General features: G+C 42.3%; 1 protein-coding gene across 1 annotated transcript in view; it reads left to right on the plus strand.

Annotated features, from left to right (window-relative positions):
• Positions 1-10,470: 10,470 nt before the first annotated feature.
• dnah5l (dynein, axonemal, heavy chain 5 like) overlaps positions 10,471-15,578 on the plus strand; it is a gene marked incomplete at both ends in the record, with an annotated part of 60,055 nt that continues 54,947 nt past the window's right edge. Inside the window, 13 exons of the mRNA XM_080543485.1 lie at positions 10,471-10,723; positions 11,108-11,208; positions 11,622-11,810; positions 12,309-12,383; positions 12,480-12,566; positions 12,834-12,905; positions 13,045-13,146; positions 13,991-14,177; positions 14,404-14,569; positions 14,709-14,802; positions 14,901-14,999; positions 15,122-15,303; positions 15,411-15,530. Coding sequence (XP_080399611.1) covers positions 10,471-10,723; positions 11,108-11,208; positions 11,622-11,810; positions 12,309-12,383; positions 12,480-12,566; positions 12,834-12,905; positions 13,045-13,146; positions 13,991-14,177; positions 14,404-14,569; positions 14,709-14,802; positions 14,901-14,999; positions 15,122-15,303; positions 15,411-15,530 — 1,727 coding nt within the window. The remainder of the gene's footprint in view (positions 10,724-11,107; positions 11,209-11,621; positions 11,811-12,308; positions 12,384-12,479; positions 12,567-12,833; positions 12,906-13,044; positions 13,147-13,990; positions 14,178-14,403; positions 14,570-14,708; positions 14,803-14,900; positions 15,000-15,121; positions 15,304-15,410; positions 15,531-15,578) is intronic.

A 15,578-nucleotide genomic window follows, 5' to 3' on the forward strand; every position in this document is an offset into this window, starting at 1 on the left:
TCGTAAACACGAGCCCACAGTCTCTGTATGGCAGCGTTACATACTGAACGTTAAGGGAAGGGAGAGATATGCCACTTTAAGGCTCCGGGAGGAAGTCAGTCAACAACCCGGATCGACTCAGCTTACGGTAGCGTCACCCTAAACTACCGCATGAGGTGATCTGGGAGTTGTAGTCCAGATGTTAGCCCCTCCCTCTCTCTCCTTCTCTCTCTCTCTCTCTCTCTCTCTCTCTCTCTATCTCTCTCTCTCTCTCTCTCTCTCTCTCTCTCTCTCTCCTTCTCTCTCTCTCTCTCTCTCTCTCTCTCTCTCGCCAGGACGGCTGTGAGGCTGTCTCTCTCCTCCACGACCCTACGGAAAGGTCTAGTGTCTAGGGTTGAAACCTGAACTCTTTTCTGGAGGTGGGTGGTCGACACAGTCTCTACCTCCTACGGATTCCACAAAGGAGTAAAAAGAAAAGGACATCGTTTTCCCTTACAAACGTCCCTTACAACACATGTTAACATGCCTTTCTATGTCTTTGGCCCATAATAATAACCTACAGTATGTTTGTGCTTCTGTTATTTGGAGGGAGGAACGAAGCGTTTAAAAACATGAGGTGATTCATTTACCGGTACATGTTCTTTGGTCCGAAAGTATTTCAATACAGGAAAAGCATTTCTGACACGCTCTCTTTTGTTTTTTTTATTTATTCAACTGCTTTCTGATCATTTTAAATAGATATTTTTCCAAAGCGAGAAACTATTTGGCCTGCCTTGACCTAAGTGATCTAAAGTCATGTTGATGATGACTTTAAAATCGTTCTACGGTGTGCCCATCGGTTGGCTGAAAGGTTACTAACACATGTTATCAAAAGTCTAAATAATATAAATAACGGATGAACTGATGTTTGGTACTCATGTATCTTTTGACCGTGTGATCTGAATGTGTATGAAGAGGCCAGTAGTTTTGGTTCTGGAGAATATGATTGACAAGTCAGAATGTGATCTGGGTAACACTTTATTTTACAGTCCTAATAATGCTGGTATTACCTGGTAATTAATGTGATATGACTGTAATGACTTGATATTTTTCAACAATTTTGGCAACTTCTTAATAACAATGGGTACTTTCTGATATGTGTTATTGTCTCCAAGTGACCGAACAGTAATTATGTGGTAATAACTATGTCATTCTACAGTGACAGTGTAGATTCTAGACAGATACCAAGTTAATAATGGACTGTGAGATAACATGATACAATGATTTGTTCGGTCAGCAGATGTTGAGTGAAGAAGGTGAATATTGACATAAAGATGATGTTATATGATTGTCTAGAAAGCCTCAGTTCCCAGACCTTTCTGTAATAGTGGAGGTCCAGCAGACCAAGAAAGGATCCTGTACTAACAGGAGATTCTACGACAAACGCTGTCTTTGATTACTTGTACAAATTATATGTGTGTGTATGTGTGTGTGAGTGTGTGAGTGTGAGAGAGAGAGTGAGTGTGTGTATGTGAGTGTGTGCGTGCATGTATGCGTGCGTGTGTGTCTTGTGTGTAAAGTATTTGTTTCTGTGCTCCCATGCTCCTTACATTACTCCTGTCTGATTTGGTGTACAATACTATGAACAGGTGTGGATGGATTATCATTCATTAGATGCATCATTATTGGTTAGATTGATCGTTATGTACAGTGGGGTGCAAAAATTTGGGCACCCCTGGTTTAAATCTCTTACAATGAATCTCCAAGTGATTGAAAGCAAACCTGAACACTAAATGCTACAAAGTTAAACATGACACAAGCAAATGTGCCATGCACATTTTAAAGCAAGGTTTCTTTTTCTTTTCATTTTTCAGAGTTTTTAAATGATAAAAAAGGAAACGGGCCCTGTGCAAACATTTGGGAACCCTTTTGGATTATACTTTGTTACCTATTGAGAGGATGATTACTAAGGCCCAAACCCAGAATCAAAAGGTGATTTACTCGTTATGGCTTCAATGAGTCAGGTATTTATAATTCCAGGGTTGACTATATATTCTGAAGTAACTCCATGCCTTCTAAAGCTGATTTGGAAGACCAAGAACATTTTCAGATAGAATGGCCCGAGATCTGGTGAGAAATGCTCAGAAGAACCCACACATCACTGCAAAAGAGCTGCAAAAAAGAGTAGCAGACACCGGTCTAGATGTTCACAGGACAACAATACAGCGTACCTTAAACAACAAAGACCTACTTGGCAGAGTTGCCAGAAAGAATCCTTTCCTACGACCTCAACACAAAATGAAGTGTCTGAAGTATGCAAAAGAAAACCTTGAGAAACCTGAAGTCTCTTGGAACAATGTGCTTTGCACTGATGACCAAAATTGAACTTTTTGACCACAACTAAAGAAGGTACGTATGTTTGGAGAAAAAGGGTGAAGCATTTGTAGAGAAGAACACCGTGACAACTGTTAAGCATGGAGGTGGATCCATTATGCTTTGGGGTTGTGTAGCAGGTGGGGGCACAGGCAATATTGTGCAGGTGGAAGGAAGAATGGATTTCACCAAATATCAAGACACTCTAGAGGCTAATGTTCGATGGTCAATCCAGAAATTGAAGTTGAAGAGAGGTAGGGTATTCCAGCAAGACAATGACCCGAAGCATACCTCAAAGTCAACCATGAAGTACCTCCAGGAAAGACGGATGAAGGTTTTGGAATGGCCATCACAGTCCCCAGACTTGAATATTATTGAAAATCTGTGGAGAGATCTCAAACATGCCATGCATGCAAGAAGGCTGAAGAATATTTCTGAGCTAGAGGTGTTTTGCCAGGAAGAATGGGGAAAAATTCCCAAAACAAGAATTGAAAGACTCTTAGCTGGTTACAGGAAGCGTTTGCAAGCTGTAATAGTTGCCCAAGGAGGAGTTACAAAGTACTAGCTGACAGGGTTCCCAAACTTTTGCACATGGCCTTTTTCCTTGTTTTATTATTTTGAAACTGTAAAAAGTTCAAAATAAAAATGTATCTTGCTTTAAAATGTGATGAAATGTGTCATGTTTAACTTTGTACCATTTAGAGGTTAGGTTTGCTTCTTTTCACTTAGATATTAATTGTAAAAGGCATTTTGACTCGGGGTGCCCAACTGTTTGCATCCCATTGTAAATGTGGTTATTTTCCCCCTGAAGATTGCCAAACTTTGATTGATTGAAGATTTCAATGCCAAACAATGCAATAGGTAGAGTACAGTGTTCTAAGATAATTCTTAACCCTATGTAATTACACAGCAATCTGTGTGATTGCTCTTTCAGGTCTCCTTTGGTCCATTGACAACAGTAATAGGCTGTTTAAAAAAAAAAATCTGTAGCACTCTGAGATTCTTTTGAATGAAAAGTGCAATACAAATAAAAAGCATTATTATTATTATTATTATTATTATTAGTAGTAATATATTTGTCTCTTAAACAATATTTCAAGACTTCCATTGGGCATGTGATTAAATGAAAATTGCTCACAAACAAGAACTCTTTCTACGATCTATTTTTGCTGTTGATGCCCTGGTGTACTGTACTATGTGTTGATTAAGGCTAACAGACGACTATGTCTGGGCTGGACAGCAACAACAACAACACGCACGCACACACACACACACACACACTCATGCAGGATTCACACACACACACACACACACACACACACACACACACACACACACACACACACACAGAATGTGTCTAGACAACACCAAGAACAGTCCCATAGGTCTAGTGACTGATGGGAGTTACAGTCACCAAGGTGTTATCATGACAGTGTGAACCAGTGTGAACAAGTTCTGGGAATGATAATATCGTGATCCGGTCACAAAGCTGTTGTTGAGTGATTGGTGTGTCCTTTCTCTCTGGATGAATCTCCCTGTGCTCCCTGGACTTCATTGATGCTCTGATGCAAAGCCTTTCCATGTTTTCCTTACTATGTGAGAGGGTGGGCAATTGAATGGGCAAAATGTTACAATATTGAATGTGTGTGTGTGTGTGTGTGTGTGTGTGTGTTCGTCTTTGTGTGTGTGTGTGTGTGTGTGCACGCGAAAGAGAGCGAGGGAGAAAGAGGTGGTGATGCAGGACATTTCTAAAGGTCTGCAGCCTGATTCTGTCCATATTGTATTGATTATGTCTGTGAGTGCTTCTGTTATTCATGTGGACTGAATCCTCTATTCAACATTAATAATAAAAAAAAGAGTATTTCTTCATTAATTTTTTACTCATGTCTATCCATTTTTCTGCCTGAATGAAAATAGATGATTATTACTGTCCTTATGATTTAGGAAAACTTGGATGTGGTCCAAGATGTAGCAGTACAGGTGAAGCAGTAGAGGCAGAATGCTGATTTCATCTCCCTGCAGACAGAACACAACACAAGGCCACAGACGCCGGACAGGTTTGACCAATAGCACACGCTTTAATGAGCATAACAAGTCATTTACACTGTATACAAATCCATATGTCTGAAATAACACAGAGGGTTACTACAGTGAAGGTCCAGAGGTTTCCATTGAGCCCACGTAGGTTTGAGTACCAGCGTGCCTGTGTACGGGTGAGAGTGATGGATGTTTGAAGGCAGGATTTCATATTGGTGGATGTTGCATTGCGGTGTAATTCTCAAAGATCTTTGTCTCCATCTACTGGTGTAGTGGCCGATCCACTACCATTTCAGGTGTTCAATGTTTTCTATTTATCAATACTGTAAGATATTTGTAATAGTTTGACCCCTTCAAAAATAGCCTTTTTTTTTAAACTACCATAACATCATGTATCGCATCTATGTATGATTATCCCATGCTTGTCATATCATAGTTTATAGTTTATTTAGTTTTTAGTGAGCCTGATTATTACTGGAAGAGAAGATTCTCTCTGCAATGCAAGCCTTAATGATAATGTCTCAAGGTCTAGCCAAGGAGCATAGCGAACTCATCTCCTCTGTCCTCCTCCCCCCTCTTCCTCCCCTGCCCCTTCTCTAAGAGACTGTCTGACCCAGAATGCACCCTGCTCACGCCTGTCCGTGGGCCACAGTAATTAGGTTTTCTTGCACGCCGTCTTCCGCAGGCGGGTGTAGGGGGACAGAAAGCATTCAGGCATCTCCTCCAGAAACAACAACCGTACGACACCGCTCCCCTCCCAGAGCTGTCTCATACTAGTCAGCTGGAACTCCAACGTCACATCACTCGCTACGGAGGAAGTCATGTGTCACCACACAGACGGTCCTCTGCGCCGTGTAGATGGCTGCTTCTATGTTCTCCAGTATGACAGGGGCGGAAGTCCCGGTGGTGGTGGTGGCAGAGTCTGAAGTAAGCTGACCCAGCCGGGCCACCAGCTCCTCCATCACCCAGGCCTCGTCTCTGGAGCTGTATGAGATGAAGACGTCGTACTGGAAGCGGCGGTCTTGCCCCTCCATCCACCGGAGGAGTGTGTAGCGGAGGGCATAGCGCTGAGTGTTCCAGATCAGACATACCCTCACACACAACACATCCAGAACAGATGTGGCCAGGAAGCGGGAGAGGGAGATCTGGGGCCTCACTTCTAAAAATGTACTTGAACGTCACCTTTAACTTGCACGTAAACACATTTTTCTAAATAGAAGTAAGCATTATTTATAAAACGGGCTGCGCTTGTTTAAAATTGCGTACGTCTGTCGTACGTACTTCCGTCTATAAATAACAAATATACTTGAAATTGAACGTAGGTGAATGAGCTTTGTATTTACGCCCTGTGATAGCGGCTCAATTATAGTGGCTGAATTAAGCCAGGTGCTTTAAATAGGCTTGATTGAGGTGTTGAGCAGCACCTTTGACGAGTTCACATGATGGTAGACAAACGAAAGACGAAAGAAAAACGTTACTGAGGAGGAGAACGACTGTCTTTTATCAGAAATAGACGCGCGGTTGCGAACGCTCTTCGGGAGCCTGAATAGTGGGATCACCACTAAAACCACATTTGTTGCCTGGCAGTGTGTCACTGAAGTTGGAGAGAATACTAACGGAGGTTAAAGCATTCTTCGGAAATACAGCAATTTCATTGTTGATGAGGGACAGGCATGTCAGACTCTTTAGGGGGAGAAACCAATCGGGTTTGATCTCCTGTATCGTACTCCAGTCCAGAAAGGTCAAAACTGTGAGGTGGGTGAATGTGTCAGTTTTCAATGTTGGTTAATTGGTTATTGTTCAGTTGAAGAGTCTCCAGATATACTCCAGGCTTTGGAAGGTGGTGTGGGAGATGGCTGTCAATCCACAACCAGAAAAAGCCTTGTTGTTTTGTGTCCATCAAGACCATCATGCACCAGCTTTTTTTTTTTTTTTGTCTCCAACCCAAGATTGACATTTTGGAGGACAACCATTTTTGGTGTGGATTATTCTAGCAGCACAGAGTGATTTGAGGATATTGTTGAACTCTCTAGGTCTATATCTACTCTCTCAAGGCTGGCCATTTACTTTAGAATGCTACAGACAGACATGTTGGATGTTTTAACTGAGAGAGAGAAAGACACTGTTAAAAGAGACTGTTTGGTCTCCATCACAATTGCGGTGAGAAATGTTCACCCTCTGAAGGAGCAGCGTCTCTAGTCTATGGTTGTGAGCAAAAACACTTGACCGTGGATGCAGCTGAGTGTTGTTGATGTATTTTAGAGCTGGGAAGCAACTGACATCCAACTGATTAATGTTGTTGCAGAAGAGTTTAAGACAAGACAAGGAGCTGCTGTTTGTAATCCCACAGTGCACTGAGAGAGAATAAATGAGTTCTCAGTTTGTTCAAAGAAATGTCCAACAGTTCGATTTTAGGAAGGGACTGGAACAGATCTTGAGGGATTTGGAGAATTTGATTTCGGGCCAAACTGAGCTGACCTGTACCTTTGTCAAGCCATTAAATACACCTGGCTGGATCAGTGAGATCTTGTTAGAGGAGAGATTTAGAGAGTGCAGACCTCTGAATTCACCTCCTATCAATTCAATTCAATTCAATTCAACTTTATTCGCAATGCACTTTATGTGCAATGCACTAGGAACATGATTTGGTACTCTACCATACTAAACAAGCTACAGTACATACAACAAGACGACATTACAACAAAACTCAAGACAAAATATACAGTACCATGAGTGAATATTACGAATAAATATACTGTACAACTAAGTGCAAGAACATGTAAAGTGCAAGGTGCAATGATCAGGAGTTATTGAGGAGGGCTATCGCTTTGGGGAAGAAACTGTTCAAGTGACGTGATGTTTTTGTCCTGGTGGCCCTGTACCGCTGTCCAGAAGGGAGTAATGCAAACAAGCTGTGAGCTGGATGTGAGGGGTCAGCCACAGTCTTGAGTGCTCTCTTCAGTGATCTGGAGCTATGGAGGTCTGAGATGGGAGGCAGGGGGCAGCCGATGATCTGCTCAGCTGTCCGTACGACTCTTTGTAGCTTGGACTTGGATCGGGCAGACGCAGAGTCGTACCAGACAGTGATGGAAGAGATTAGGATGCTTTCTATGACGGCCCTGTAGAACTGGACCAGGATGCGGAGCGGAGATCCTGTTATCCTTCAGGTCAAGGTGGTTCAGATGGATAAACTTGATGAATGCTTTAGAAGGAATTCTTTTGATTTTGTTCGTGGAGAAGTTGATGCTGGTTGCATTCCCAGGGATGGTTTGTATGATGTCAGAAACATTATACTGTAAATCTAATGCACCAGATAGAAGTGGTGTTATTGTAGCTAGCAGAGCAGCCCTTGAGAGCGACGCTCCAAGCTAGCCTGAGGTTGACAAGCAACATGAAGAACACAAGAGATTCTTTCCATCTTTCCAACAAGCGGTCTGAAAGGATACAGATACACTCAGATAAGAAAAGAAAGTGTTTTGGTTCTCACAATAATTTATATGAAAAGAGGATGCGTAACACCATTGATTTACCATTATTAAAAAAAAAATCTGATTGCACATGACTGAACATGGCACAGGGATAAAGCTCTATAACACACATAACCACTTTTTCATTTCAGTAAATCACTGTTTCAGACTGTTGAAAGCATGTATAGTCGGGGCGCTTAGGTGGCGTAGCGGGTTAAGCGCTGACAATGTCCCCGGCCGGTTCGATTCCGGCCGGGGACATATCCTGCATGTCATCCCTCCTCTCTCTCTCACCCATCCTTCCTGTCTAAATCTTCACTGTATCTGTCAAATAAAATGAAAAAATATGAGTGGGACTGCCCCACTCAGAAAAAATTACTTAAAAAAGACATCATTTATAGTATTTACTTTTTACAATAATGCTTACACAATATATTTCACTCAAACTGCCTTCAACAATACTAATGTATCTAATCAAAGACTGCTGTCAAATATATCTTTACTGTAACGATCAAACCCTTTACTGTAATGCTAGAGCATCATTCCACTGTTCATCAGCCATAAATACCCAGGTCAATAATTAACCACCTGAAATAGTGTAATGCTGTAGTGCACAATGCAGTTTCACAACACTTGGGTTGTCTATAATATAAACCAGCTGTGTTTTGTTCAAACGGATAGATACAGTCAAGTAGGTGATTATGTTACTGGTCACACATACAGGTGGCCTTAATATGGTAGGGATCAAACATGATACACCAATACTAGAGTATTTAAATAACTAGCGCTATAAACCTCTCACAATGTCTGAGGATTTTCTTCAGTGCTATACGTAGGATACTGTAGCTAGAAGACTGACATACACCCTGTGTGTGTGTGTGTGTGTGTGTGTGTGTGTGTGTGTGTGTGTGTGTGTGTGTGTGTGCACGTGCGTGCGTGCGTGCAAGAGATAATGTCTCAACCTATATCAGTGCGTAACAAAAATACAACAATTCAACAAAATACAAACCTAGGCTATTCTCCAGAAAACAGTCCACTATACAGTCTATTACCTCTCTGAAGAATTAGGCTGTTTGAGAGAACCAAACAACATGACCAGTGCTGAGTGTAACCTATGTTGTTTGAAGTACAGTAGCCCAACAAAGCTATTTATTGTATTATAATGTATTATTATTAATGGCTTTATTTATTATCGATACTATTTAATTGTAGGACTCAAAACTAAGTGGAAAACCCTGTCAGTGCATAGGTCAGATTTAACGTTACGGTGCTCAATTGAATTGTCTGTCTTTTTCGGCTTTTGACAACTTTAAACATCTAACTTAACTTGTACTTTTTTGTATTTAATATACAGTATGTACTGTACAGTATATGCACACTGTTAATTGTAGGAGATACACATGTTTATAATCATATATACTTATATAGAATAATAAATACGGTATATAACACAATTCATTTATGAATGCAACTATTATTCTATACTATAACCCCATAATGCATTATCGTAATGGATAAGGTCAGCTTTGTTTACACTGCTACTGCTTAGTAACAGGCAGCCCCCTGGGTGGTTATTAGGTCATTAGATGTCATTAATATGATTTATTTGTCAGGTTAAATATACTCATGACAACAGCACATGGCTACATTGTGCATAGTGATAATCTACTCTTGTGCCATCATAAAGTTTAATTTGGAATTCAACTAGTTGATTTAGCAAGAGACACGGACGCTTGCACGCACGCTCGCACGCATGCACACACACACACACACACACACACACACACACACACACACACACACTCACACACACACACACACACACATTACACACACATTACACAATTACACACACACATTACAAAATTACACACACACTCTCACACACACACACACACACACACACACACACTCACACACACACATACTCACAGAATAGTGTTCCCATTGGCATACGTGTTAATGAATTCAATAGTGTTTTATGAGGGAGGCTGTTTGTTTGACAAGCTGAGTTGTTGGTTTGAAGCAGATTAGTCATTCTGGCCGGGGTTGCCATGGTAACATTCAAACTTTGTCAGGGTGCCTTTGGTGTGTCAGACAGTTCCTGGTCTGGGACTAACATTCTGCAAGTCTCATCTACATACACCACGGCATAACAGGGACAGACGCTGTAGGAACCAGGTCAGTGAGTTACTAACCCTAACACTTATATTTACACTTTTTGGATGAATCAAGTATGGATAGATTAGAGGTAACATTTGGGCAAATTTAATCTCTTTGGATTGCCAGATTTTAGAGTCAGTTAGAAAAAGCATTAAAAGCATTATGCCAAATAACAGAAGAGTTGAAATATCTGACAGGAGGAGGAAGCACACAATTGTACACACATCAGATTGTTATTTACAGTAAATATGAATGGATATAATTAGTACAACAATATATATATATATATATATATATATATACATACATACAGTATATATTAGGCTTACAATCATTACCAATATTAAAATACATGTTAAAACCATATATACGGCATGATTCAAAGTATGACTTTGCATAATTTGCATGATTAAGAGTCGACTCATTCACATTCAAATGCAACGTTGTATGCACTGCTATACTCCTGTCTAGGATGTGTGACGGAGAGAATCTGCAGCAAGAAGAAGCTGTGGGTCCTGATGAGCAGGGGGCCATGTCTGAGAGCGAAGGGTCAACGTCTACCCCAGAGGAAGACCTGAATGCCGGGGAGGCAGGGTTCAGGTCTCCCCCAGAGGAGAGCCTCGATTATGGGGAGAAGATCCAGGAAAGCCCTGACCACCCGGAGGGAGAGTCTACTGCCCAACCTTCCAATGACCTCAAGCCTCCTCTTGTTAGCATACGGAAAGGTACATAGCCTATAGATAGACACAGTCCAATCCTACCTGTTAGCATACGGAAAGGTACATACCTAGCCTATAGATAGACACAGTCCAATCCTACCTGCAGGGCACTAGTGTGGATGCAGGTATTTTATTCCAAGCAAGCTGTAGCACAGCTGATTCAATGTCTCATAGCCTTCAATAAAGACTTATTTATGTGCTTTGATTCGGTGTGTTGTGCTGGATTGGAGCGAAAGCCTGCGCTCAACAGCGTCTGTCTGCAGATAACATTAATAAGATTACCCCTAATCTGTAAATAAAATTAACCAAGGTTTAACAATACTGTAAATGGGAAACAGGCATTCTGTTGTTCACTTAACATCTCCAGCAAATATTTCCCCACATCGACAGAGACAGGTGTCGGGGGACACAGGCGAATAGGAGCTCACAACCCTAAAACCACCAATCACATGACGTCGGCAGCTCTCCCCTCTCCCACCGCCAGTACGACGGTGAGTATTGACCAGGTGAAGAGGGCTGAGGGGCTACAGAGGAAGGGTTAATGCTGGCTGTTGATTCTGTCGATGCTCTGATTTGTATGATTAGTATGTCTACTGTGCAATGTGGTAGAACTTTGTTTGCGGCTGTTATTTTTTTATTTTATTTTTTTATCCAGGCTTTTTTTTTCTGAGTGGGGCAGTCCCTCTCATATTTTTCAGTTTATTGGACAGATACAGTGAAGACAGACAGGAAAGTAAGGAGAAGAAGGGATAGAGAGAGGGGGCATGTCAGCAGGGAATGGGCCGGATTCGAACCCATGCCGACATGGGCATAATGTGTGCACTGTAGACCACGGTGCTAGACCACTGGACCACCCCAGGCCACTTGCGGCTGGGTTTTAACATGACTACTGCATGTGTCCCAGGTGTCAGGGAAGCGGACGGTGGTTCTGTCCAACGAGGCCAGGAGGGAGATGGCTAAACAGGCACGAGCCGTCAAGGATGAGCGACGGGCTTCGCTGGACGCCAGACACAAGTACCTGATCACCAAGCTGGTGGATGGAGCTAACCAGGGAGAGGCAGAGGTGGAGGAGGCCATCATCTCTGATGACAAGGTAGCCCCCCCCCCTGAGCTAAGGCCTGGGGAATAATGACAAGGGGGGGTATTCCATCAACATTGCTAAAGGAAAACCCAGACTTATTTTTGATCAATCTCACGAGACGTATCGAAATAAACCCAGATTTTGGGGTCTTGTAAGTCTCACGAAACGTATAAAGAAATCGGTGCTTATTTTGATACGTCTCGTGAGATTTATCAGAAATAAGACTGGATTTTCCTTTAGCGACGTTAATGGAATAGCCCCCAGGTCACATGACAATGACGCTTCAGTCTCCACACAATAGGAGCATCCTGATTGGTCCAGTCAGAGTTTGTGTTTGGCTCAACTTTCATAGCAATTAGGCCTATGTGTTTGCATTTCAGCTAATCAAAATGACTTTCAAATGTCAGTCAAAAGTAATTCTGTACATTCAAGGTGTTTTTAATTATCTGCTTGATTTTTTTCATAGTCATCTGTGCTCTATAGTACTTATCTGGAATATTCCTGTTTTAGTTCCATTTGATAGATGACTTCTTCTCCGCCAATGGATCAAAGAGGCTGATATTCTTCTATCAAGACATCAAATCGGTAATCTGCCCAGTCCTTATTGAAGATACAATATTTGTCTATAATACTTTGATGGTGGATAATAATTCACCACATCTCTCCCTCCTCTCTTTCTAGCCCACATCAGCCCACCTTTCCTGGGTAGACACAGTCAGTTCAACCCCTGGACAAAAGAAACTCTTCCTCACCACCGGGACCTCTGAGGTAACGTTAACATCGAGACCAATAGGATAGAATAGAATGCTGTCTCCGTGAAATATGACCTATGTGGCATTCCAGAGGCCATTGTATTAGAACAAGCCCTTAATGACTAGTTTGGTCTTGTTTGCACCATGTTTTTGGAGACAGAGTACCTGCCATTTCCTCTGGGTGCATTTCCATGGTTATCAATAAACAAAGTGTTGGGTTTCTCCCCCTCTTACAACCATCACCCCCTCCACCCCACCTGTAATCCTGTGTTGGCTATTTCAGGCACTAGTGGAGAAGTGTTTGTTCTTCCTGAGAACGACAGACAGGAGCATAACGACCGCCAACGTGTCACAGGTCAGTAGAGTTTCTAGCTCAGTGGTCGTTGACGTGATGGAGTATTCCATTATTGACGCCATCATGTACTGCCTGCACAGTTGATGATGGACTGTTCCATTCGTGTATCGATTGCTCCTGCTCTGCCTGTGTTCTCCAGGAGGTGAACTTCGGTATGCTTGACTGCTCTGAGGGGAACATGTTGTACAGTCTGGAGAAGCTGTTCTCTCAGATCATGCTGCCTGCGCTCCAGTCTCAGGAGGTTTGTTCGATGTGGACATACTGTACTCTCACTTACTTAAAGCAAGCACAAATACACACAAACAACTTTTCTTCAAGTTTTTCTCGACTGCTTACACCGTTTGTATGAAGCTAAAGTTCACATGCCCACAGCAATAACATACAGGAGCACAACAGTAATATTTTCAACAAAACAGTTAGTCATTTCTGATTGCTTCATACATATCTCTTCATAAGAACACAAAAATCGATTGAATAAATAGTAAAACAGAACTACGGTATTTCCTTACAGCAACAACATTCTCATTTACATAACATTTTTGGCATTTAGCAGACACCTTATTCCAAAGAGACTTACAATCAATACATTTGACTAAGCAAGTGAATCAACAATCCACCAGTCATAGCAGGAAGAGTAATCTCTTTTTTATGGTGAATCTCTACTACGTATATTGCAACTAACAATCCGTTTGTAATCACAAATGAAATAGGTTACCAGTAATAGACTACTGTGAATGTTTTTGTTGGTACTTTTTGTGTTCTACAGTAATGCAATATTGTTATAACTACCTGCTTGATTTTGACTATTTTTTATTCATTTGATTGATTTTTATTGTGAGCAATCATATTCTCTGTAACAGGCGCAGTATTACCATAAACTATATTGTAGAACGTTCTTCTGCTGTGTGAAATTCTTACTGTTTTTAACATTTGATTTCAAATAAAAGTGGTCCAACCTGCAATGCATATTGATGGTGATAGTTACTATTAAATGTGTTATGATGAAATGAATGGTGGATTGAACCTTTAATTAGATGACAAAGAATACCCCCCCCCCCTCCCTTTCTCTCTCTTCCTCTCTCCAGAACTGGGGCTCTTTGAAGGATGGTCTCAACAGTCCACAGATTCAGGAATTTCTGTGTTCAGTGGACAAGTTCATCTGCAGCCTCTCCTCTGCTAGACAGAACATGGAGGGGAAGTTCCAGCTCCACAGAGTCGACTCTGTCCCAAGCCTGAGCAGCCTGCACGGCCCTGCAGACTACACTGCTGCAGGTAGGATATCAACAGCTTGCCAGGCAAACCACAGTGCTACAGGTCATACAGTATTGTAAATCTGCAACCATGTGCAATTAATCATGTCTCATACATGATTAACATCTCATATGGCAAGTGCTAGGCAAGGGCCAACCTTGTAGAGTGAAATTACTAATATCAATCAAGCACTGATGAGCTTAACTCGATCAAAGTAAGCAGTTTTGTCTCTGTTTTTTTTTTTCAGCCAGTAACTCTGAGCTTGTAGAGGAGCTGGAGGGCATGATCCTCCATTGGGCCAATCAGATCAAACAGGTGCTGACGGAGAGCGAGCAAATGAGGAAGGAGGCAGATGACATCGGACCTTCTGCTGAGTTGGAGCACTGGAAGAGTCGCATGACTACCTTTAACAGGTGTCCATGAGATGGATGGATGGATGTGGATGGATGTGGAAGACAGACAGACAGACAGACAGACGGACGGACGGACGGACGGTCAGACATATAGATGTTGAATGCACAGTATGTTTGTTTGATGTTGATGTTTCCACAGTCTTATGGATGAGATCAAGAAGCCACATGTCAAGAGAGTGATCGGAGTCCTGCAGGTGGCCAAGTCAAGGACCCTGAGGACCTGGCGAGAGCTAGTCAGTGAAAACACATTCACTCATGTTGACGTATTTAAGTTGAGTTTTCACCACACCGATTTTGAGAGAGAGTGAACATAATCAATATCTTGTTCAAGGATGGGAACATCACAGTGGTGGCCAATGAGGCGAAGGATAACGTGAAGTACCTGTACACGCTGGAGAAGTTCTTTGGCCCTCTGGGAAAGTGCACTCCGGTAAGAACAGAAGCATCAATTCAGAGGAAACATGCTGGGGAGGGGGGGGGGGGGGGGTGGTTGGTCGGGGTAGAAATAGGAGGACAGGCACGTTGTAATGCTGTGTGTGTTGTCTCCTGTAGACAAGCCTGCTGGAGCACCTCCCCAATCTGATGAACAGCATACGTATGATCCACAGCATCTCCCAGTACTACAACACATCCGAACGCATGACATCACTCTTTGTCAAGGTCACCAACCAGCTGATCACCACCTGTAAGGCCTACCTGGGACAGGACGTGGCCAAAGTCTGGGATCATGACAGGTAGACATGGCAGGTGTATGACATCACGATAGGTCGCCATTGATGCCAGATGAATAAGTCGTATAGGATCCCCTGATAATGTCATTCATTCCCATGTCCTGTCTCAGAGCAGAGCTGTTGAGAAGGATTACAGAGTGCTGTCAGCTCAACCGAGAGTACCAGCTGTGCTTTCAGAGGGTTCGGGAGAAACTCAGAGAGAACCCCAATGACCGACAGTTTGAGTTCAGGTATAAACAAACACAGGAACACATTGGGAGCCACCTCCTATGAAGCTT

This window comes from Nansenia antarctica (genome assembly GCF_963989245.1).
Source record: "Nansenia antarctica genome assembly, chromosome: 12".
In the NCBI taxonomy this organism is placed as follows: Eukaryota; Metazoa; Chordata; class Actinopteri; order Argentiniformes; family Microstomatidae; genus Nansenia; species Nansenia antarctica.